The sequence below is a fragment of the Dipodomys ordii genome, unplaced genomic scaffold (genome assembly GCF_000151885.1).
Source record: "Dipodomys ordii isolate 6190 unplaced genomic scaffold, Dord_2.0 Scaffold51, whole genome shotgun sequence".
NCBI classification, from domain to species: Eukaryota; Metazoa; Chordata; class Mammalia; order Rodentia; family Heteromyidae; genus Dipodomys; species Dipodomys ordii.
In genome coordinates this window covers 4,482,339-4,509,019 of record NW_012267267.1, presented here as the reverse complement: position 1 = coordinate 4,509,019, position 26,681 = coordinate 4,482,339, and the positions used below count along the sequence as shown (strand labels likewise).

General features: G+C 40.0%; 1 protein-coding gene across 2 annotated transcripts in view; it reads right to left on the bottom strand.

Annotated features, from left to right (window-relative positions):
* Ror1 (receptor tyrosine kinase-like orphan receptor 1) overlaps window positions 1-26,681 on the bottom strand; it is a 151,169-nt gene that overhangs the window by 16,357 nt on the left and 108,131 nt on the right. For both annotated transcript variants that reach the window (XM_013020553.1, XM_013020554.1), the window contains 3 exons: window positions 24,200-24,327; window positions 21,860-22,177; window positions 20,163-20,408 (listed from right to left, as the gene is read on the bottom strand). In XM_013020553.1, the coding sequence (XP_012876007.1) occupies window positions 20,163-20,408; window positions 21,860-22,177; window positions 24,200-24,327 (692 nt within the window). The remainder of the gene's footprint in view (window positions 1-20,162; window positions 20,409-21,859; window positions 22,178-24,199; window positions 24,328-26,681) is intronic.

The window sequence follows — 26,681 nt, the reverse complement described above, 5'->3', positions numbered from 1 at the left end:
GATATTTCCTCTCTTTATTAGCAGACCTTTATTTCTCTAACACCTTCAAAGTTAAACACCATGAGAATGGACTATATACATCCAAGACCTTTAATACAGACCACAGGACTCTTCTATCGGCTGCTGGCCCAAGTCACCCACCACAACATGGCATTCCACAAATGATGTGCTTGTTTTGGATGGAGTAGATTTATGGGGCCAGATAAAATGTGGCTAAAGAATCCTGGGTCCAGTGTCCCAAAAGCCACTTGCTTGAGAATAAAGGGACCTGAAGCCAGCATCAGGTCAAACACCAATGATCTGTGTGATCTGAACACTTCTCATGTGTAGAAGTAAACGAATATTCTGGATGGTGTCTACAATTCCCTCTAGCACGGAAGTTCTGTATAACTTGACACTTGTTTGAAACCCCAGAATTCTTCTTAAATGGTTTCATATGAACCTAATAATCATGAGTGCTAACACTTTGAAGTATATTTTTGAAATCTTATCCACCCACTTTACCATTGCTTGGCAAAGAATATAATACATGTAGAAGGGCATGAGGTATGCTTTTGTTTTTATAGGTTTGAGTCTGACTGTTAAAGCCCACCACTTTAAAACATGTATTATCATTAATAAATCATTCGACTGGTAAAACAAACACAAGAATTATAGGATGGTAATTAGAGGGGTTACATGATGACATTCTCTGACCAGCAAGATCAGCCATTTTCAGGAAACTGAAATGTGTGAAAATTTAGATGGCACAAAATTTAGAGATGATTATTTACTTTGCAAAAAATTAGCATGCATCTATTAAGTTATCCTTCTAAGTCCCTTAGCAAGTCAGTAAACAAAAGCTACTAAGGGCCAAACACTATTCGCAGTAGTGAGAATGAAAAATTAATCATGATATGCTCCCTGCCTTTAAGAAGCTTGTAAGGAAATTGAGGGAAAACATGGTTGCAATATGTTTTAAATGCTACAAGGGAAGTATGAACAGAATGATGAAAAGACCCCCAAAGTTCCATTAAATAGAGTACCTAAAGTTACAGTTCCTTTGAATGGGTTCCTAAGTACATGAAAATGGAAATAATGTTTACTTATATCTACCTTCCTTGAATTTCCACTTCTGCTAGAATATAGCTGTAATAAGTCATATTTTTACCTTTTTCTCACAAAACAGACTCTGAATACATTAGGAAGGAGTACTCTACATTAAAGCTCACAGGGGATTGGGGGGGGTTAAATCTGGTTATTAGTATAATAAAAATAATAATTATTTGAAGCTGGGTGCTGTAATCCTAGCTTCTCAGGAAGCTGAGATTCAAGTATTACAGTTCAAAGCCAGCCTGGGCAGGAAAGTCTGTGAAATTCATATCTCAAAAAAACCCACTAGAAAAAACTGATGTGGTGACTCAAAGTGATAGAGACTCAAAGCCTTGAGCAAAAGAGCTCAGGGACAGCATCCAGGCCCTGAGTTCAAGCCCCAGGACTGACTGTGTGTGTGTGTGTGTGTGTGTGTGTGTGTTCATATATACACATATATAATATGTATATATATATATATATAATTTAATCTACTAGCACAAAGTCATGTTTGCTATCCTTATTATAGAGACCAGGTGCTTTTCATAATGACCTAATTTTAACTTGAGATTAGGAGGTAACATACTTCTCCCCCACCCCTCTCTCTCTTGGTGCTAGTTCTGGGGCTTGAACTCAAGGCTTAGGCTCTGTCCTTGAGCTTTTTTGTTCAAGGCTGATGCTCTACTACTTGAGTCACAGCTTCATTTCTGGCTTTTTGGTGGTTAACTGGAGTAAGTCTCTTGGATTTATCTGTTCCAGCTGGCTTCAAACCATGATCCTCGGATCTCGGCCTCCTGAGTAGCTAGGATTACAGCTGTGGGACATCTGGCCCTTTTCCTCATTTTTAAACAGTGAAATGTTAGAGGGATACCATGGTTAAGGTTAAGCTAGTAAGTTAAACCCTGCAATTTCCCAAGTCAGTCTTGCTCCATGCCTCCTGCTTTGGCTACTGTTCCAGCATTGCCAGCAATTGAAGACCACTTGCTACTTTGTATCTATGCTCTCCTTGGAGATGTCCTGTATGGAATATGGATGATGAGGTAGGTCTGAAAGGTAGAGAGTAACATTGAAGCTATGAAAGACAATGATGCTTTAAACTCCCACCATATCCACCATGGTAGAGAACTTTCTAACCCAGGCATCTCTGGAGACCATACTAATCATGGCATGTTTCTCTAGTAATGACTATATTTACATGTCTGGGGTTAGATAGGAAAGAATTGTATGTGTAAGAATGTCTTCCCTGAGGCCGAAGGTAAGTATAGAAATGTATACACAGATACACAAAAGTGCATATACAAGCACACCCACACACACAACACCCACACACACATGTAAGCACTTATGTAAGAACACACACATAAGCATACAAACATCAGGATACATATACAAACACATACCCCTATGTTAGAGACAATGTGATATACATTTTAAAGTCAGAAACCACTGAATTCTGCCTTTGCCATTATCTATGTGAACATGGGCCAGCACCTAGCCACTCCATGTAAACTGGTCTACCAAGAGGGAATAATGATAATACCTATTTCGTAGAATTGTTGCAAACAATAAGCAAGGAGACATGGAATGTGCCTATTCTCATACCTGTTGCCATGTCTGGAGTTGAAACTAGTAAAAGACCTCAAGCAAGAAATGCTCTCTGATCTCCATTTCCTCCTTCATTCAATAGGAATAATACCTACTCTTTCAATCTTACGTGGCACACAGGAGAATCAAATGAGATCAAATTCATGAAAGAACCTTGGATAATCAAAAATTACTATCTGCTTGTTGGATGATATATTATTAACGTGATAGAATTTCTCAGTATGGGATAGATCTCTTGTTATTCTTGGATTTTTCTGTGAAATCATTATGAGTGTAATGATTACAGAAGGAATGACGCTAATTTAAGACTAATGTAACGCTAGTCATTTTTTTCAGCCTAGAATTTTAGCAACAACAGAAGGTAAGGTCTCACCTGTCTGGCAAACAAAGGCCTCTATTCTGAATTCATTCCCTATCAGATTATCCATGGAAGGCCTTTTATTGTAAAAGGGCGCTCTGGGACAAATCCCCCTGTGGATCTGTGGGAGAAGAAACTTCAAGAAGCTAAATCCTTTAAACACACAAACTCAGCCCCTTTTGCTTACACATAGGATATGCAAAGGAGGACAACAGACATAATGTCTTCCTGTCAAGTGAAATAATGAAGTGGGATAATGTGAAGTCATGTTAGAAGTGACAGAAAACAAATTTAAGCCTATTCTGGGTCTCTTTCCTTATAACAAGTCTCTTTCCTGTGCTTGGCCAGAAAGGGCACAATCTTTTTGAGAAAAGATGTTTCATAGAACAACTAGCCTTATGAAAAAGCCCTTAGAAAACCAATTCCTGCCAAGTCCCTTTTAAACACTCAAGCATTTTTGTTCCTTGTTTGAGCCTAGCACTTTATCTCAGCTTTACACATGGAGAAATTAAGGCTGAGAGGGATAAGGGACATGGCAAAGCAAGACAGAAGCAAGCCCGGGTTCAATGTAAACCTGTCTTCCTTTAAAGCGGCTCCCATGCTTTTAAAGTTATATTCCTAATAAAGAATGATCACAAAAGAGTGAATAAACATGTTTTTCCTCATTCTCCTTAAAATCCAAGGTTCTTTTCAATGAGCACTAAGATCCAGAGGCTCACACTATATGAGAATGGCACATGGGCACAATGGACACTGTGGTACTACTCACTTGAGAGGGGAAAGGAAATCTTCAGTGCATTGCACAGAAAATTGGCTGAAATTAGAATAGGGAAGAGTTTCTTTTTCTTATACAGAATAACTGTTTAAAAGTTAAACGTGCCTATTAGTTATATCAAGTTCAATACTTGGGATTTTTGAAACCAACAATTTAGTCCAGATCACATGATTCGTTTCCTTTTAAAAATCAACAATTTGGTATCACAGTTCACATCTGACATTCCTATTTTATTTTTACAATGATATTCAATACTTTGATTAGTAATTAAATATAATGGAGCAAAAATACTCTTTTTTACCCCGGGGCTTAAAGGAAGGTAAACATGATTTCTTATTCAAGGGGTACTTTTGTAAAGTGAAACATCATCTGGGATATTACTTTGAGTTAAAACAAGAAAATGCTCTGATATTAAATATGCCAAAGGTGGGAAAGAATCTTACAGAACCTTAGAATTCCAAGGAAATGAAACAAGTTTAAATTACGATCTTGTCTGGAAAAAAAGTGAAACCAAAGAGAACAGGAACCACCACCATTTATTATATAAGAACTAAAATAAGTGGGTCTGTAGCCCACATTAGGCTGGACCAATGATATTTAAGCACATTTACTAAAGCCCAAGGAGAAAGGGTAGAATTAGGCCTTTGGTTGGCATGCTAAGTCTTGCCATTCATTCTCTTGACTTGCTGAAGAAAATATGAAGTAGATTTCTAATATCTATTGCCTAGTCTCAAATGAATTCCTTCAAAAAATGTTGAATAGGCCATGCTGGCACTACAATTTTTTTTCTCCACAGAAAATGTCTCAGTTTTAATAAGTTAGGGGAAGTAAGCCATTGTGAGCACTTGAAAGAAAAATCTTAGGAACTGGAATCTACATGATTTCATTAAAATTAGACAAATCTTAAAAAAATAATTAGAGAGATATTTAATGATAAGAAACAGAACTGGTGTGAGCTAGTGGCTCACACCTGTGATCATAGCTACTCAGGAGGCTGGGATCTAAGTACTGCAGTTTGAAGCCAGCCTACACAGACAAATCCAAGAGCCTTTTATCTTTAATTCACCAGCAAAAAGCCAAAAGTGGAGGTGTGGCTCAAGTGGTAGAGTGCTAGCCTTTTTTTTTTTTTAAAACCAGGGCTGAGAACCGAACCCACAGCCTTGCGTGCGCCAGGCGGGTGCCCTTCCGCTGGGCTAAACCCCCAGCCCCTAGAGTGCCAGCCTTAAGCAAAAAGGCCAACCAATGTGCAAAGACCTGAGTTCAAGCCCTAATACTGCCATTAAAACAAAACAACCAAAATGGTTTGTGGGAAAAGGGGGTAACAAAGCTCCCAGAGATTGTTCTTGTAAAGAAGAGAGGAGAGGAGAGGGAATGACAGAGGGGGTGACTCTGATCAAGATGTATACATATATGTTAATGTCAAAATACCCCTCCCCCCAACTTGTACAACTAACAGATACTGATTTAAAAAATCATAAGAAACATAATAAATTTTAAAAAATATCATAAGCCAGGTACTGTTGACTCATGCCTATAATCTTACTCAGGAGTTTGAGATCTGAGGATCACAGTTTGAAGCCAGCCTTGGCAGAAAAGTCTGTGAAACTCTTATCTCTAAGTACCAAAAAGTACCCAGGCCCTGAATTCAAGCCCCAGGACTGCCACCAAAAAACCCCACATAATTTATATCTCATACATTTACATGATTATGTAAGGAGCTTCAGGGTTTGGTCTTGCAAAATTGAAAGTCATATCCATTGAACAGTTCTCCTCAGTCCTGGCATTCATTGACTACTTGGGTTGATTCCACATTGAGCCTTGTGAATTATGTTTCAATGAACATGGGCATGAAAATAGGTCTTTAACATTCTGTTTCCAATTCTTTTGGATAAATACTTAGAAGCTATAAGATGGATGAAGAAACCATGGGATATGCATACCATGGAATATTACTCAGTTTTCAACAAGAAATAAGTCCTGTCATTTGCACCACCTGATGAACCTTGAAAATATGATGTTAAGGGACTAAGCCAGTCACAGAAAGACACATGGTTCATTGAATTTCCTAACATAGGAAATTTGAAAGAGACAAATTCACAAAAGCTGAAACTGAAATGTGAATTGATAATTTAATAAACTTACACAATATACTTATTTAGGCCTCTATGAAATGTCTGTCTCTTATGCAAGATAATAAAGTCAGTGATATTTTCCCAAGAGTCTCTCAGCCCACCACATTTGCTTGTTCAGTCTTCTTCTCTCTGGCTCAATGTTGAGTCTGACCACTACAGACAGCATCAGTGAGCACTTGACTGCTGGCTTCTAGTTAGGTTTAGCTGCTGGGAGCCACTGGCAGGATATGGAAACAGGAAGAGTATGGCTGACATGTTTGTTTCTTTTGCTTTTTCCTTACGGGGTTGCTGAGGGTTGGCTGCGTTCTTCTACCAAAGGGGCAGCATACCTTAGCTAAACTCTGTGGGGTCAAGTTACTATGGTAACTAAAGTTACTAATCTAGGTGTTAAGACCTTTCATTCTGGCTAGCCATCTGACTTGTCTTTTTCCTTATTAGTGCCCCTAAAAACATCTTAATAAACAACCTCTTCTGAAAAATCCCTCTTAGTCTTTTTGCTTGTGCCACTGGTTTCTTGAACAGAGCCAAGAGCAACATTCATTGTGGTGTCATATCAGAATTCTGTCACCTAAGGGTGAGCATTTCCTATTCATGTGGTGGCATGTCTAAAGAACAGCTGACACACAGGGGAAATGACAGAATATATTCTGGAGCCAGAAAAAAAATTAAGAAAAGGAAAACATTGAGAAAAATTCATAGTTAAAAATGTTCATAGAATATGACTTAGCTATAAGTAATTATTGTTCTTTCCCTTGCTGAAAACAAATTAAAATACATCTTAGAAATATCTGTAGCATAAAAAACTCTTCTGGAAAACTTCAAGCTAACCAAAGTACTGCTCGATTCCTTCCTTCCTCTTGCCACCATCCAACTCACTGTAATGTTCAATTTTGGTTCGAAAAAATGGCTAAAAAACGAATTGCCTTACAACAGGTCTGCTATGAAATATCAGAGAAGACTGCTGACAGGGTGAGTTGAAAACTGTAGTGTTGGCAATCTGGAAAACATCTGCCGTGCCCCAAACTGTAAACTACCACATTGTAGAAAATGGTTTGTGGCAAAGCACAACCCAGAGTGGGGGTTGTTTGTAAAGTTTTGGGACAAGTCAAGGCTATTCGGGCACAGAAGTGGGCAATGTGCCCTTTGGCAAATCGTTGCAAGGCAAGGTCTTGAAAGGAAATATAAAGGCAAGGTATAAAAACTCCAAATGGAGCCAAATGGTTTCCTACTTTTCAGTGGGAACTCTGGTGAAGCTGGTTTAGGAATAAAAGCAATACTGCTGCTTGGTAATTTTGATTGTTTAGTAGAGGATGAACTTTTACTTAAAGAAAAGAACAGATAACCTTGGCATGGCTAGAAGAAACATGACCATAAAACCTGCTCAACTAAAATAAAGGGCCAAGTTTTGAAAATCAAAACACAGGATTTTGCCTCTATTTGGGATCCCAGTTAGTGGAAGATTGGGGCATAAATCGTGTGAGCAGAACATAGAGTAAAATGGCCAGGGCATTGCAAAAGGAGCTCCAGACCCGGAGCTGGGTAGAAGAGCATTGATAAAAGCTACAGTGAAATGGAAAACTTTGGAAGTATGCCTCATGCCAGATAAAAAGAAAATTTGTACACTGTTTCTGTCTCAATTGAATTTCCATCCAGTCCAAGGTCACAGCTCAGAGGATGACCAAGGAGCAGAGGTGAATGCATAACAGTAAGCTTTACAGTCAAGATCTCTGAAAAGATGGCTAGCTTTGAGGACTAGAGATGTAAGGCTGTCAGGAAGGGAGGGGAGATGGGACAAAAAGGAAAAGAGCAAACAATGAGATCTGGATAGAGCTGGACCACATTCGGGTTGAGTAAATGGAGCATCCTGGAGCCTCTCAAGATGTCTTTGTAACTAGATACTCCTTTCCTGCATCCCTGAAATGCTGAATAAGAAAATCCATGGGTAGCACACCAGAGACCCAGAGAGTTTAAACGATGAATTACAAAGAAATAAAAAAGAGAAAATGAAAAAGGAATGTTTATTTCTCTGACATAAGCTAGAATTTGGTCTGAAAATAGGTCTAGCACTGTAGACAGAGTAAAAATTAGAGTTCTATGAACTAGTTTGAATCTTGACTTTAGTCAATGCACAAATGTGCTGCTTCCTCATCATCAAACAATATGGCGATCTTATGAGTACTGTGAGGATTCAGTTCATTCAATACATTTTATTGAGCACTGACTATGTCCTAGGCCAGACACTGGTACAAAAATTTAGCACTACATTCAATAAGCTATTTGGCAGTACTTAATGTGATTTGGCCTTTGTACGCTGAGTTCTCTCACTAGTCTGTGAACTCTGTGAGGCCTGGTTTAATCTAGCTAATTCAAACAGTCTGAAAGAGTACAAGGTCAACATAACGTTTGATTTGGTGAATGAGTGAATAAATAAACAAATAATTCTCATTATCAGATGCCCAGGCTGTAAGAGAGAGAGAGGGAGGTGAAGAGGACATGTGTTGCTCAAATTATCTTTTCTCTTCTATCTTTTTCTGCTTCCTCAAAGCATATTCTGGGTCTTTGCACATGATCCTAGTCGATTAATTTTCAGAATTCACTTCAGCCATATTTTGTTTTACTTATGTCTTTATTCTGTTCTAGAGTTCAGATTAAACAAACCTGTAACTGATTGTTTTCCAAGCACCATAATACTAAAATGTATAACATTCACATTTTCTATTAAACATAACCTTTTAGCCTTACTTAATTGAAGTTAAAACAAAATTAGTACTGACCATGAGAAACCACACAATAATTTAGAAATTTCCTTAACTTTGACCTACCTAAAGAATGCAGGAAGCTGAGTGCCATTGGCTCACACCTATAATATTAGCTACTCAAGAAGCTGAGATCTGGGGCTGGGAAGTTGGCTCAGTGGTAGAGCGCTTGCCTTGCATGCCTGAGGCCCTGGGTTCGATTCCTCAGCACCACATAAGCAAAAAGAAAAAAGCCGGAAGTGGTGCTATCGTTCAGGTGGTAGGGCACTAGCCTTGAGCTGAAGAGCTGAGGGACAGTGCTCAGGCCCAGAGTTCAGGACCCACAACCGGACCAAAAAAAAAAGAAGCTGAGATCTGAGTTCAAAGCCAGTTCAAAGCCAGCCTGGTTAAGAAAGTCTATGAGACTCTTATCTCCAATAAACTACTCAGAAAAAGCCAGAAGTGGCTCTGTGGCTCAAGTGGTAGAGAACTAGCTTTGAGTAAAAAAATCTCAGGGACAGAACCCAGGCCTCAAGTTAAAGGTGTAGGCCCAACACACACACACACACACACACACACACACACACACACACACACACACACAAACATTATAGTCTCACTTGGGATGGAGAAAGCAAAGGACTCAATTTAAATTTGTCCCATTAGAAGATGACTCATTGTGAGATGAAAAAGTACCCTCCACTGTTGCTCAAGTGGTAGAGCACTAGCCTTGAGCTGAAGAGCTGAGGGACAGCGCCAGGCCCAGAGTTCAGGCCCCATGACCGGACCCAAAAAAAAAATCCTCCAATTAAGTCACATGTACAAATAAATCACAGTTTGAGCCAGAGGAAGATGGCAGAGGAAAAGCTAAGGGCTAAACAAACTCTTGCATAGAAACCAGTTTTAGCATTCCATTGAAAAGTACAAGGCTAGAGAGTTACACCAAGTATGCCATCATAGTACAGAGAGGAAAAATGTTGGCAGCTTGGTTAAGGAGACAGATTCGAGCACTCACCAGTGTCTGTGGCCACCATATCAACAGAGAGAGCCTGGAAAAATGGTGCCCAAGGTAGTGTGCAAGAGGATTCTATGCACTAGCAGCAAGAACTGACAAGGAGTGGAAATCCTCATCTGACCACAGACAGTTGCAGACTGTGGAAGGCCCGTAAACCAACGGAAAGGTGTGAGTACCCCACAAGACATTCTCACTCCTTCTCATGGACCAGAGGTGGGAAGGTAGCTCTTCTCCCACCACCAGAGAAGAACTCCATCTTTGATAGTGACAAAGATCAGGCCAGAGCAGCTAGCACATAACTCAGTCCTTGGCAGAAGATGATAGGAGCCATTCAACAGGTCAAAGGAACCTGACCTGAAGTGTTCAACAACAATACTGGGGAAAGTGGCCCTTCCCAGGCAGAGAAAGCCCTGCCCATGGAGGAGTGACTTTCTTCACTGGGTAAACAAAGCCAGAGGCTGCTACACTCCACTGAAGCACAGGCAGCAGACCTAGCTTTTGGAGGGTAAAAGAAAAACATTTGGAAATTAACATAAATCCTGAGAATGGCTCCAAGCTGGGCTGTGTGAGTGTCTTAGGAGTAAGCCCCTTCAGGAAAAGCTATTGATTGCTGACAGGCCTCAACCCTACCCAGAACCTAGCCCCATCACAACAACTCCAGGCTGGAGGAAACAGCCATCTCCCTCTTTTGTGATACTCAAAGCAGATCACTCCCTCTGAACTGGCCTGGAAGGAGGGTCATAAAGTCCCTGTTAAGGCAGAGCTACCTTCTGCCTGCTCAAACAAACTGATTTAAGAAATAAATCAAGCCATAGAAAAACCAAACACCACAAGCATACCAGAGACTCCACCAAGAGATTGGTTACTGACACAGGGGAGACACAAGATCTGTGCCACCCCCACTCCCCCTCCCAAATCGAAGAACTCTTTTTTCAACCTATTTTCTGGGGGGTCCTGTCCTGGGGCTTGAACTCTGGGCCTGGGCACTGTCCCTCAGCCCTTCAGCTCAAGGCTAGCGCTCTGCCACTTGAGCCACAGCACCACTTCTGGCTTTTTTCTTTTTGTTTATGTGGTGCTGAGGAATTGAACCCAGGGCCTCATGCATGCAAGGCAAGTGCTCTACCACTGAGCCACCTTCCCAGCCCTCGACCTAATTTTTTTAAATTAAAAAAAAAGTTTCCTATTATTTTAAATCATTTTTATTTTATTTTTTAATTCTCTTTTTACTCTTTTCCCATTTGGTCCTTTTTGTTTTGTTTGCTTTACTTAATTGCTGTTCTGTTCATCCTCAGATATATATCCATCTTCAATTATTAGACCTTATTCTTCATTGTGTGCATACTTTATATATTGATTACTCAATTCACAAACTCCTAGCCTTAACTCCTCTAATTGAGTATTATTTCTTTATATTTATATAATTTTTGTGTTTCATTAATTTTTTTTCCTTTTTCCTTTTTCTTTATCTCTCTACTCCTTTTCTTCTATACTTTTCCTCTATCTGAATTTAGGTCTTGGTTATATTCCCTCTCTTCCTTTTCCTCCCCAAATTCCTCTAATATTATTTTCTTCTCACAATTCCCCCTAAACCTATGCATTTCTAGTTTGCTAACTCCTTCTTTGATTTTCTTAGCCCATTTATCCCTAGTTATTTGTTGTTGAACTAGATTGCATCTGTTGAACTAGATTGCTTGTGTACTCATTTTGATGCTTGTCTTAAAATAGTGTTCTAGTGTGGAATTGGTTTTGCTTTCATTCCCAATGGGCAGAACAAGCCGGAGAAACACAGGAAAAATGGCAAGTCCAGGTATTTCAACTCCTGATCATGATAATCAGGCAACAAAGCAGCTAATAAATAGTCCAAAGGAGAGTTCCCAAAATGCTCTACAAACACTACTGGTAAACAGTAGTGAATGAAAAGATTGAAAGCCTGAAAAAGACTGTGTGAGCCTGATAGGGAAATGCATGAGTGTGATGAGGCTAACCAAAGATTAATACAGGAATGTCATGAGCATGAGAAGGCTAATCAAAGATTAATAGAGGAATTGCATGAGTAGGATGAGAATAAACAAAGATGAATAGAGCATTCATGGAATCCACAAACAGAAAGCTGGAGGAATCCGTGGAGGCCACAGAGGGAATGCTGAATGAAGCCCAACAGAAGAAAAGGGAGTCCAATGAAAGTATGGTGAATCAACTAAGGGATTGGAGAATGAACACTGAAACCAAATTAAGAAGATAAAGAAGTCCATACAAGATGTAAAACAAAGCTCCAACAAAGAATTTGAAGCCATTAAATCTGACTAATTAGAAGGAAAGAAAATAAAAAAACAAAGTAGAAAGTCTTAAGAGTAGGTTAGACCTTGCAGAAGACTGAATCTCTGGAATTGAAGACAGCATAGATATTATAGAGAAAGAACAGCCAAGTATTCAAGACAAATCCAAGATATATGATAGATCTATTCAACACTTAGAAGACATCATCTTAAGGCCTAATTCAAGACTAATGGGTGTAGAGGAGGGCCTAGAGACAGAAGTTAAAGGTCTAAAAAATTTATTTAACAGGATCCTACCAGGAACTTCCCAAACATGCAAAAAGGATAGGCCCATTCAGATACAAGAAGCTTTTAGAACCCTGAATAGACCAGACCAGAGCAGGACATCCCACTGTCACATTGAAATCCACAGATTCAACAGAGACCAAGGAAAGGATCCTTAAAGCTGTCAGGGAGAAAAGGTCAATCATCCATAAAGGGAAACCAATCAGAATAATTTTAGATTTCTCAGCAGAGACAATGAAAGCAAGAAGAGCCTGGAATGATGTATGACACGCCCTAAAGGCAAACAATTATCAACCAAGAATACTGTACCTAGCTAAACTGTCTTTCAAAATGGAAGGACAAATAAAAACCTTCCACAGCAAAAAAAAAAAAAAAAAAAAAACAATATATCTCCACCAAACTATCCCTACAAAAGATACTTACAGATGTCCTACATATCAAAAACCAACAAGGGCACCATAAAGGCCAAGAAACAGCCCTCAAGCAGAGAATCCAAAAATCACAGGAAGAACCAAGTTGACACAGCCACCAAGAAGGTGGATAACACGGCAGGAACTAACAAACACCTCTCAGTCCTAACTCTCAATATTAACGGACTTAACTCTCCAATTAAGCAACATAGATTGTCTAGTTGGATCCAAAAGCAAGATCCTTCTATCTGCTGCCTTCAAGAAACATATCTTGCCCACAAAAGCAAAAATATTCTGAAAATGAACATCTGGAATAATCTACCAAGCAAACAGCCCCCTTAAACAGGCAGGAGTTGCAATCCTAATATCAGATAAAATAGACTTCAAATTAAAATTAGCACAAAGAAATAAAGAAGTTATTACATACTAATTAAGGGATTTCTCCTTCAGGAGGATATTACAATTCTAAATATGGATTCCCCAAACAACGGAGCACCCAAATTTATCCAAGAAACACTACTTTCCCTCAAATCTCACACAGATCCAAAAACATTAATTTTGGGGGATTTTAACACACCACTATCCCTGCTGGATAAATCAACCTGGCATAAATTCAACAGAGAAGCCTCAAATATACATAACTGCATAGATAAACTAGATTAACAGACATCTACCCAGCAGCATCAGAATACACATTCTCAGCAGCACATGGAACATTCTCTAAAACAGACCACACTTTAGGTCACAAAGAAAATTTGCCCAAATTCAGAAACATTGAAATTATGCCCTGCATTCTCTCAGACCACAAGGGAATAGAATTAGAACTCAACACCAAAAGCCACCAAAGAAAGTCCTGTAACACCCGGAAGTTGAATAACACACTGTTGAAGAGATTAGAAAGGAAATTCAAATATTCATGATATTTAACAAAAATGAACACACAAATTGCCAGCTCTGGGACACAGCAAAGGCAGTACTCAGAGGCAAGTTTATAGTTCTGAGTTCCTACATCAACAAACTGGAAAGATCTGAAGCCAACAATTTAATGAGGTACCTGAAGCTCCTTGCAAAAGAGCAACAAGCTAAACCCCAATTCAGTAGATGGAAAGAAATAATTAAATCAGAATTAAACGAATTAGAATCCAAAAATACCACAGAAAGAATCAATAAAATAAAGAGTTGGCTCTTCGAAAAAATTAACAAAATTGACAGAGCCTTAGAAAATCTTATCAGAAAAAGAAGAGAACATACCCAAATAAACAAACTCAAATATGAGAATGGAAACATCCACAGAAACAACCAAGATTCAGAACATTATAAGGGAATACTTCTCAAACCTTTATGCTAATAAATTTGAGAATCTGGAAGAAATAGATGAATTTCCAGCAAATATTGATATACTGAAACTAAACCAACTTAAATCAACTTAACAGACCCATATCAAGTACTGAAATAGAAACAGCAATAAGAGACCTCCCACCCAAGAAAAGATTAGGTCTGGATGGATTTACAACTGAATTCTACCAGTCCTTCAAAGTAGAACTCACACTAATACTTCTCCAACTCTTCAATTAAATCAAAAGTGAAAGTTCGCTACCAAACTCCTTCTATGAAGCCATTACAACTCTCATCCCCAAAACAGGCAGGGACTCGTCAAAGAAAGAAAACTATAGACCTATTTCTTTGATGAACATTGATGTAAAACTTCTTGACAAAATTTTGGCCAATTGGCTTCAACAACTCATCAAAAAAATCATACACCGTGATCAAACAGGATTCATTTCAGGGATGCAAAGCTGGTTCAATATATGCAAATCAATTAATATAATTCATCATATCAACAAGAGCAAGGATAAGAACCACATGATTATCTTAACAGATGCAGGAAAAGCATTTGACAAGATCCGACACCCCTTTATGATGAAAGCTCTGGAAAAATTAGGAATCCATGAAACATTCTTCAATATAATAAAGGCTGTGTATGACAAACCTACAGCCAGCATTATACTTAATGGTGAAAAACTAAAGCCATTTCCTCTTAACTCAGGAACGAGACAAGGGTGTCCACTCTACTTCTCTTCAATCTAGTATTAGAATGCCTAGCTACAGCAATAAGACAAGATACAAATATAAAGGGGATCCAAATAGGGAAAGATGAGGTAAAACTCTCCCTCTTTGCAGATGACATGATCTTGTATTTAAAGAACTCCATGGACTTCACTCCCAAGTTACTCGAGCTGATCCAAAACTTTCCCAAAGTAGCAGAGTATAAAATTAACCCTCAAAAGTCAATGGCTTTTCTGTATGCCAATAACAATAAGAGTACAGCTGAAATCAGGAAAGCGACTCCTTTTGTAATAGCCCCACAAAAAATAAAGTATCTAGGAGTTAATTTAAGGTAGTGAAGGGCCTCTATGATGAAAAGTGAAATTAAAATGAAATAATAAATAAAATAAAATAAAATAAAATGAAAAATGAAATTAAAGCAGAACTAAGAAAGAGGAAAAACCTTCCAGGCTCCTGGATTGGGAAAATGGAAATACTTCCAAAGGCTATTTACAAACCCTGAATAGCAAAAACAATCCTTAGCAGAAAGAACAGTGCTGGAGGAATATCAACACCAAATTTCAAACTCTACTCCAAAGCCATAGTAATCAAAACAGCTTGGTACTGGCACAAGAACAGACCTCACAACCAATGGAATAGAACTGAAGACCCAGAAATGAACCCACAGACCTATAGCCACCTAACCTTCCATAAAGGAGCTAAAAAAATATAATGGAAGAAAGACAGCCTCTTCAGTAAATGCTGCTGGCAAAATTGGTTAAACATCTGTAGAATACTAAAGCTAGATCTTTTTTTTTTTTGGTCGGTCATGGGGCTTGAACTCTGGGCCTGAGAGCTGTCCCTCAGCTCTTCAGCTCAAGGCTAGCGCTCTACCACTTGAGCTACAGTGACACTTCCTAAAGCTAGATCTTTATATATATCACCCTACACCAGAATCAACTCCAAATGGATCAAAGACCTCGAAGTCAAAGCAGACACCCTGAAAGCATTACAGGAAGGGATAGGAGAAACTCTAGGGCTCCTTGGGTCAGGCCGAATTTTTTTAAATAAAGACCAAGAAACAACAAATCAAAGAAAGTTTGGACAAATGGAATTGCATGAAACTGCAGAGCTTCTGCATGGCAAAGGACATAGCTAGCAAGATAAATAGAAAGCCCACGGATTTGGAGAAGATCTGCACTAGCCATACAACAGACAGGGTCTGATATCTAAAATATACTTAGAACTCAAAAAATTAAATCCTCCAACAACAAATCCTCAAAGAAACAAATGCCCAATAAGTAAGTGGCCTAAAGACTTAAAGAGAAACTTCTCTGAAGAGGAAATAAGAATGGCCAATAGACACACGAAGAAGTGCTTAACTTCTTTAGCCATAAAAGAAATGCAAATCAAAACAACATGGAGATTCTACCTCACCCCAGTTAGAATGGCTATAATCAAGAAATGTAATAACACAGATGGTGGAGGGGATGTGGCCAAAAGGGAACCCTACTGCATTGTTGGTGGGAGTGTAAATTTGTTCAACCACGTAGGAAAGCAGTATGGAGGTTCCTCAAAAGACTCCACATAGAGCTCCCCTATAACCCAGCAATTCCACTTTTGGGCATTTACCCGAATGACCACAGACAAGACCATACTAAAGCTACCAGCACAACTATATTTATTGCAGCATTATTTACCATATCTAAGATATGGAACCAACCCAGATGCCCCTCAGTAGATGAATGGATCAAGAAAATATGGTATATATATGAATTTTATGCCTCCATCGGAAAGAATGACACCACCCCATTTGTTAGGAAATGAAAAGACTTGGAAAAAAATTATATTAAGTGAAATAAGCCAGACCCAAAGAAACATAGGTCCCTTGGTTTCCCTTATTTGCAATAACTAGTATATGTCTAACACAAACAGAAAAGGTCAAAAGGAAGTGGTGCTGTAGCTCAAGTGGTAGAGCACTAGCCTTGAGCTGAAGAGCTGAGGGACAGCGCTCAGACCCAGAGTTCAAGGCCCACAACCGCCAAAAAAAAAAAAAAATTCTTGGCAGCATTTGTTGCCTTCAGCACATTGACAACTTTACACCACAGAAAAGGTAAAAAACTATGTACATATGTCCATATAACCTGATGCTAAGCAAAATGAACCCCAAGATAGAGACACAAGTGGTTTTATCTTTCTTGCTGTTGTTTTTAATGTATTTATAATGCACTATGTGGTTTTTTGTTTCTTTTGTATGTTCTTCCCCCATGGTATAACCCCTGTTTTCACTGGTATTTGATGCTGTTGTCCTGCATCTTGTATATACATTTTTCTAATCTGGGAAGGGGAAGGGAAATGACAAAATGCTGAAATAAGGATACAGGTTGACCCATCGTAACAATGAGATGTACAAGACACTATCTTGAAAATGAACTTTACAACTAGTGGGGGGGGGAGAGGGAGGGAAGAGTTGGGGAGTTGGGGAAGGAAGGGATGGTAGGGAAAAACAAAAGAGGGGGTAACAATGCTTGATAGGAAATGAACTCATTACCTTACTCATATAACTGTAACTCCTTTGTACAGTGTGTTTACAATAATTAATATATATATATATGTATAATTACAAAAAAAACTAAAAATAAATAAATCACAGTTTGAAAGGCAAGTTATGGGTTTGAGTCCTGGGTTGGCTTCTTACCAACCATGTAACCTTGGACTAGTTACTTAACCTCTCTATGTTGCACTTTTCACTCTTAGGTATAAAATAACCCTGTTCATGGGGGCATAAAATCATGCACTAATGCATAATATTCTCAGCATCATTTGTGACCTACTATAAGTACACAATAAATGATAATTACTGCTTAAAATTATTGTTATTTTATAGTCTATAATTATGTAGTATAGAAAAGAGTCATTCATCCCTGGCATTATAGATACTTTGGGTGGGGTAATCCCTTTCTGCGTGTTCTGAATATTTAACAGCGTTTCACATATCTAATGGCATTTTCCAATATTTCTGTGTCATACTGCCAGTGTTAGCCTGGAGGGGAACAGTGCTGCTAGTTGGGAAGCAATGGTACTGAGGAAAAAACTGTGGTCCTCATGGTGGAGGCCTTAAATTACATGATGATGGGAAGTGGGTCCCAGTATTGCTCAGGGCTTTGGTATTCTTCACTGATAAAATAGCACTGCAGATTCCTACTTCTCACAGTTTGAGCGGCCACAAAAGGAGAAGAATGAAACCAAACACCTGTAGAAGTTATAAAAGCAGAATTCCACTATGGCAGTTTTGTCAGAGGTGAGCTGTTGAGGGGTGACTCTGAGAAGCTGAGAGTGCCTGAGAGCAGACACTAAACTGCTCTCTTCTCACACTTTCCCACTGCAGGAGGTGGTGGAGGGCGGACACTGGCCTCTCAGCGGCTTCTTGTAGATCACACGTCAAGAATTCCCTTTAGTGATGCTTGGCCTGAAGAACTCAAGAACCATTTTTTTTTTCTAAATGAAATAAAAATGTTCTTTTTAAAAATAATCTTCAGGGGCTGGGAAGATGGCTCAGTGGTAGAGTGCTTGCCTCACATGCATGAGGTCCTGGGTTCGATTTCTCAGCACCACATAAGCAAAAAGAAAAAAGCCAGAAGTGGCGCTATGGCTCAAGTGGTAGAGCGCTAGCCTTGAGCTGAAGAGCTGAGGGACAGCGCCCAGGCCCAGAGTTCAGGCCCTATGACCGGACCCCCCCAAAAAATAATAATCTTCAGTGGTAAACACTGCCCTGTCATCTCTAGATTTAACTTATATCTAAATATATTGCTCAAATGACTGGAATTAACTGGTCCTTGAAATTTTAACTGTGTTCTCGGCAGATTAGTATGGAGGAAGGAATATTCTGAGCATTTCTAATACTATTGAACTGATTCATCCAATAATAATAATAGTAATGAATAACATACTGACTAATACGATAGATTTCTTCATTAGCAAAGGAACTGTGTATGTGTGTGTGTGTCCACATGCATGCGTGTGTGCTCAGGCATGCGTGTATATATTTGAACTCATGGCTTCACTGTATAGCTTGACTCTTTTTAGATTACAAATAGCTTCTGCTGTGTAATCCATGCCTTCATTTCTGGCTTTTTTTTCCCCTGGTAACTGGAAATAAAAAAAAGATCACAGATTTGTCTGGTTTTGAGCCTTTCTTCTCAAATCTCAGCCTCCTGAATAGCTAAGATTATAGGAGAGAGCCACCAGTACCTGTCAGAGACATATTTTTGATATCATATTATCTAAGGGAAGCTAGCATGGTGAAATCTAGAGGTTGAGGCTATGGCAGTTCTTACATTTTTCTTGCATTCATTTTAGAATCTGTCAATGAGAGCTATGTTTGCTAAACTCATGACCCTTTGATCAGAGCTGTATGCTGAGAGATGGGGGCTCAAGGCCTACCCCCATGGTGGATGGCTCTGTCACTTACATATCTAAGTCTTTTAGCCCTACGCTTCAATAGAGCTAATGTGTTTATCTAAACACATTAGCTCTGAAACACATCTGAAACTAGCTCAAAACATGGTTTTAAGTTCTGAATGGAGATGAATATGGTAAGCACCAATCACCTCATTGTGAAATGGAAGATTTATATCTGTCTACCTATCTGTCTGTCTGTCTGTGTCTACCTACACATAGGTGTTTTGTAGATGTACACAGTCTGTTTCTATCCAGTCTGAAAATGTTTCATGGCTTTTCCCCCCCATCCATCAGTTTACTAAGAATGCTTCAGAAAGACCACTGAAGTGAAATTAACACCTTTTATATATAATGCCTAAGTTTTACTTAAACTAATTATAATAGAGCTTCACTCATTTGATCAGATTATCAAGTCTTCCAATGTGTAGGGAAATTACCTACTTCTGCAGGGCATTAGCTGAAAACTAAGGGTCAGAAGTCACCCAAAGGGCAGTGTTGTTGGCCCAGGAGAGGGAACAATGCATTTATTCTTTGGTTCAGTTCCCACAGAACTTCTTTCCTTATGTATTTCTTCATCTCAGCAAAAGTTAATCTAAGTTCCCAATCTGAAGTCATTCTTGAGTCCCTTCTTTTATATCCCATATTGGATTCACCAGTAACCTGTTAGCTCCAGTTTCAAAATATAACCTGAATCTGTCCATTGACTCGAGCTTCTACTCCTCCTCCTCCCATTAAATCCTCACATCTTCCCCTTTGATGATCACAGTAGCTTCCAATGGTCTGCTATGACATCCTTCCTAGAGTCTAATCTCAACCCTGGTGCCAAAGTCATCCTTTAAAAAATCCTATGACTACTCTAGAAACGGTTAGAGATCAAGCAAACACCATCAATCAAGTTCCACCTTCTCTTTAGGATTCTCCGAAGTGAATGCGGTGGGATAGAGATACTTTGCAATGTGACTGGGTCCCTTAGAGGCAATGACTTCTACTCACCACATTCGGGGATGTCACACAGGTCAGACTTAAAGTTTTCATCCAAGGTAAAGCACCAGGGAGCTTCCTTCTGATTCCCTGGGTTGCGGCAGTAGGAGTGGCCTCCATTCAGCTCTGGGAAGCGCAGGGCAGTGAAGGTGTGCATGTGGGGGTACTGGGAATTCCATGGTTGGCACTGGCGCCCCGATTTTGTCACACTGACGGTTCCCCGGTAGTCAACACCTGTGCTGTTATAACACTTATGATCTAAAGAAGAAAAGAAAAACTCAGACTGCCAGAAAGAAACAGAGGTGATGTCGGTGCTGGAAGCTAGCAGTTCCTGGAGGAGAGGAAAGGCCTTTCACCTTAAGGCCAAGCTAGCCTGCTGGTCAGATTCCCTGCTTGCTGGGCCAGGACACATGGCTTGCCTTGCAGTTACATTCCTGGGAGGATTTAAAGCTTAGTCTTCAGGAATGAAAGCAGTCTTCTACAAGGGCTTTTAATATTGAGCATAGAAGAAATCGGAACTGGGGCAGGACCTAGGGGCCCAGGAGTAATTTCCTTGTGAATGGTTCAAAGAAGGTTCAAACCAAACTCTTCCCTCCATTCTGACTGATAGCTTGGACATGAATCATGGGATAAAGAATCTAGTGGGTAATTCATAGAGAATGTTTATTAGGGGCAGTGCTTTCTGGGCTTATAGTAGGAGTTAAGAGCACTTTGTGATGATGGGCTGGACACTTGGGAGAAGCAGGTCCTCTGAAGTAGCCCTTGCAAGTATAAACACAGGAATCATGGGCACAGTATTAGTAATGTTATCAAATGGCTACTATGCACTGAGCAGAGTTCTGAGCATTTCAGGTGCATTCATTTGTTTCACTAATAAAATAGTATTAACCACCAACAAGGAAACTAAAAGGTTATTTGTGAAAAATAATGTGCAGAGGATCTGTTTTTGGTTTGGCAGTGCTGAAAGGGTAAAAGATGTAGGCAAGGTTTCATATATGTGTGAACTGTACAACAGTACATATGCCATAATTTCTTGCCCCTGCATTACTTGATTACTATTAGGCTCTTGAACTTCTATCATCTTGAAATGAAGCTCCATCCCCATTCAACCGTTACCCATACACTCCCTAGCACCTACCCCTGTCAGTCACAATGGGTTTGTCTGGAAATTACACCTACATGGATTTATGCAGAGGTGTTTGGCTTCTTCCATGTACTATAATATGTTTAGGTTTCATCTGAGCTGTAGCATGTATCTGCCTTTCCTTCCTTTGAAATGGGCTAATATTATTTCATTTTGTGGATATACCATGATTTTCATCCACTTATGGATAGATGGACATTTGGTGTGTTTCCTATTTTATTCCCCATTTGTTGACTATTGTAAATAGTGGATCGTGAACAATCTTATATGAGTTTTTGCTTGAGTGTGTGTTTACATACTCAGGAATGGAGTTGCTAGACAACATGGTAATTCTGTGTTGCAGTTACTGAGAAGCCATTGTCTATATTTTTAAATAGTTACACTAGATACAGGGAACCTTTCCCCACCCATCACCAATCTTCACTGTGGCCCATTGGAAGGCAGACTGACTTCCCATGGAAACTGCACCGATGTGAAGAATGACCACGCATCAACGTCCAGTCTTCCCTGTGCCAAGGGGTTGCAGGCCCCAAGGGCAGTAAAGAAGTTCAGGGCTACCACTTACTTTTATTTATAGGATCTGCCATGGGAATTCCAATCCGGATACAGTTTGCAGCTTCTGGGCTCTCTGGCTGAGGAAGATCCTCACAGTTTGGTAGTTTTAACCTCATCAAAATCATAGGATTGGATCTTGCAAAAATGTACTCTGTTTGACACAGGACATTTTCCAGGATCTCACATTCATCCCGACACAAATCGCGGGGCTTGGGGATGGATGAGGTCTCGTCACAGTAGGGGAAGGCGTAGTGGCACAGGGAAGGAATGGCAAACTGGGAACACTTATCAGATAAGTGACTGGAGGTGCCAATCATGGTGAAGGCAGCTGCAAAGCAAACACAGTCATTAACTCCCGGAGGCCAGGGTTTATCTGCTCAGTTATCTAGTCAACAGAGATCAGATCTAAACACACTAAGGAATCTGCTGGCCTGATTCAGGCACAGCCAAGTGAAGGAGATTCAGTTCAGATGTCTCAGCAGCTTTACTTTCACTGGATTGAGAAAAAAAAACAAACAAACAAAAAACATTTTGACTACGAAGTTAAAAAAACAGGATTAAATTACATATGTGCCATTTCCTAATAAAAAAGAATTAATTAGGTTAAAGGACAATATATTTTTCTTTTCTTTCTTTTTTTTTTAAACTACCACACAATAGAACTTCGTGTTTCATCCGGTCCTTTTTTATTAGTTTGGTGAGGTTTCTGAGACATTGAGACAGCCCAGGGCAGAACTTGCCTTTAGGCAGTGGCTGAGACCCAGCACATTTAATTCTGTCTCTTGCCAGATGGCAGAGGCTGCTGGATGGCTTTGGGTAACTTGCTCGATTTCTTTGTGGCCTGAATACTTTCTGCATCATCTTCTGACAATGAGGCAGCCCAGTTGGAAGTTCTCAGAGACCACAATTCAATTGTCCCAGGATATATCATGAAATATGAATGGCCCTTCAGCTTATGAGCCTGTTATCCAATGAGGGTATCTGTACATAGAGCATGGGCAGCCCAAAGCAGTGTGGGAGGTTGGCCCCAGTTTCCCAAAGTATGTTCCTTAGGATATTAATCCTGTAGACTATTCACAGCACTTGAGAAACTAAGATTACCCAGCCAATCAGGCTTGAGAAACACTAGCTAAATGGATTAAAAAAATTAAACTAAAAATAAAGACTGTAGTACTTCCACTAAGCTGGTGCCGAATGACCAGACTGAAGAGAGGATTATTATAATTGGGTTAGCAAATTTTGTTTTATCAGAACACCATTTAATTATGTGCACTCTTAGTAAAAAGCACATTAAAATGTTCTTAGCTTGAGACGTGACTTCAACAGCTCCTCGCCACCAGTCCTGTGTGGAACCTTGGAAATTTCAGTCTTATTATTCTTGAAAGACTAAGGGCTTCAGCAAATGGCAATGGACATCTTTCCTAGCTGCTTTTTTTGGTGAAATGGTTGCCGCCCCTTAGTTCCTTCAAATTCCACAGAGGATATAGGTTCTGGATCTTATGCTGCTCTGTGTTCCTTAAGTTATCAGATAAACTATAAGGAGCTACATTTAAATTTCAGGATAAGAAAAACACACTCATTGCTTCTGTTAGATGTAACAGGGTCTCCTGTATTTGTAGTTGCTGAATCTGGACACTGCATTAGAATCCCATGAAGGCCGCTTTAATGCAGGTGGCAAACGGCACGATAAACATATTTCTTTATGAAAAGGGCCCCAAATATCCTATATTTCCCTTACTTATGCATGCTAGATGGTGTTACACTAGGAAATTTTCTTAAAAAGAAATCCACTTTCAAATAAGGAAAACAAATGGTAAAATAACACAAAGCACAGCAGGAAGAGACGTAGGATGAGCAGTGTCATCACTCAGGTCCCAAGTAAAGATGGGATTTTCTTGCCGAGTAAACTATTTCCCCGAAGACATGGTAACTATGAGGACAGGAATGAGAGTCCTGCCTTCTAGACTTGAAAATCATTTCAATCCATATCAAGCTGCTTTCACACAGTACGCTCCAGGGGGGCAGAAACAAACCTGGCGTATTTACCAACCATTGCATCCCCAGTGCACAGCAGTTCCTGGCACATCAAAAAGCACTCCAAAATATTTATTGAGTGTTTGAATGAATATGAGATTTCTCAAAGCTTCCCTTTTCTCTCAGAGCAACCTTCAATGAGTTATTTTAATGTTAATTCCAGAGCACAGAGATTACATCTTATGCTTTTTCGCTGTCCTGATCTCCACCTTCATGCTTAGCCTAATCCTTTGTCAAGAGAGATGCAGCTCAGTAAAAGTTTGTGTGAGAATAAGTCATTGGGGGGAAATATATAATTCTCATCGGTGTCACTCACCTGTGATCTGATTTTCTATTTCCCCTTGCATGTGCAAAGACTCCATATAAACAGTACGGTTGCCAATAAATCGAGCACACGCAATTCCTCGGTATGGCTGACAGAATCCATCTTCTTCATACTCATCTCTAAAAGCAAAGCAGAGCAAAGCAGAGCTGTTAGCAGAGACATCATATTCCACTATGAGCAGTACCCCAAACTCTCACTAGGAGGCGCAGTTGGGTACCCTATATTAAAGAATATAGTTTTTTTTTGCTCGTTTCCCAAAACATCACTTAAAACATCTGTTGGTTACATTGGTCAAGTTTCCTACACCCCCGGAAAGTCATCCTGAAGCACAAAATCATCCTGAAATATGGGGGAAAAAACGCTTTTATTTTCGCAGCTGGTGGTGGGCTGGAAGATGATGTAGCTGTAAGAGTAAAGAGGAAATGAGTTGGAAATCTGGGCACATGTTGTACAGTTTTTGTTTTTTAAGCACAGATTATTTCTGCTTCATTTACTACAAAAGCATGAGTACATTAGCCCCACGATTTACTCAGATTGACATGACAATTAACAGGGACGGGAGCACAAGGTAAGAAGCCAGTTACCACTGGGAAGAGCCAGAGGGCAGCTGGATCATGCAGCCCCTCCCCCATTAGTTACCAACTACCACCTCTCCCCTGTGGAAAGATGGCCAGGGAAAACCACAGGTGAGAGTTTAGATGAGTCACTAAACCCAAGGACATCTAGAAACACTGAGGAACTATAACCTTGCCTTCTTGGCCTCCTAAAAGTTTTAAAAACAGCCTCCTTAAAATTCTGCTGCTTCAAATGACAATAATAAGTAACAGGAAAGTGGATTTGAACTTGGAGACAGAGGGAATCAAGGACATGCTTAGTGACTGAATAGCCAGGACTGGAAACTGTAGAGTTCAGAATCCAAGTTGTTGAGATTCAACAGGAAAGAAAGAAGCTATACCCATACCCTTAATCTCCCATGGGATGCTGGGATACTGTGACCTCACCTAGGATCCATTGATCGGCCCAAGATGTGGCGTCCAGAACACTGTGCAGGGCAGGCCATCACTGTGCCAGTGCTGCTCACCCCATGTAAGGGGGTGCTTTCTTCTCAGTGAAAGGTGAGAATGCTGGGCACCAGTGGCTCATGCCTGTAATCCTAGCTACTCAGGAGGCTGAGACCTGAGGATTGCGGTTCAAAGCCAACCCCGGGCAGGAAAGTCCATGAGACTCTTATCTCCAATAAACTACTTAGAAAAAGCTGGAAGTGGCAGAGTGGCTCAAGTGGTAGAGTGCTCACGCCCTGAGTTCAAGCCCCAAGACTGGTAAAAAACAAAAAAAACACATGAGCAGAAGCTGGGCACCAGCAGATCACACCTGTAATCCTAGATACTCAAAGGCTGAGATCTGATCATTTTTGCTCAAAGCAGGCAAGCAGGCAGGAAAGTCTGTGAGACTCTTATCTCCAATTAACCACCAAAAATCCAGAAGTGAAGCTGTGACTCAAGTGTTAGAGTGCTAACCTTGAGCCAAAAAACCTCAGAGACATCCCCCACCGCCCCTCAAAGTCTGGAGAACAAAATTCCCTTCTTGTGTTTATATACTCAGGTAAGCTGTCAACTCCTGAGCCATTGATGCCTCCGCACACGCACACGCATGCGCACATGCGTGTTGGTACTAGGATTTGAACTCAAGGCCTGGTGTTCTAACTGGGCTTTTTTTGCTCTGACATAGTGCTATGCCAGGTATCCTTCAGGTTTTTATTGTTGTTGCTGTTTAATTGAAGGTAAGAGTGGATTTGTCTGCCTGGATTAGCTTTGACGTGAGAACTTTAGGTCTTGCCTTCCTGAATTGCTAGGCTTACAGAGGTGTGTGTTTTACCTAAAAAACTAAGGTAGTAATTGGCTAGCATGCTTATAAGTAGAAACAATGAGGATTCTATCATATCCTATTTAAAATCTATTTACTTATTTATGAGTGTTTGGGATAAGACCCAGGGCCTCCTACATGCTAGGCAGGTTCTCTGTCATTGTGTTACACCCCTTAGCCCTATTTATTTAGTGCTGCTACTGAGGCTCAAATTTAGGGCCTGAGTTCTCTGCCTTAGCTTTTTTGCTGGCACTCTACTACCTGAGCCATAGTCCCACATCTGGCTCATAGACTTACTTGCTCAGCTTGGCTTCAAACCACAAGCCTCAGATCTTAGCCCCCAGAATGGCTAGGATTATAGGTGCGAGCCACCAGTACCTAGACCCTATTTATTTAATTTTAAAACATGATCTCAACCATGTTTACCACAGTGGCCTCCAACTCAGAAGCCTCCAGCCTCAGCCTCTTGAGTGGCTAGATCACAATCAGATGTCATCATGCCTGACTGCTACGAAAACTGTTTTTCATGGCAGAGATAGCATATGCTTGTTTTTAAAGAATTTGATCCAAGAATGCAATTATTGAAAAGCTCTTACTCTGTAACATAGAC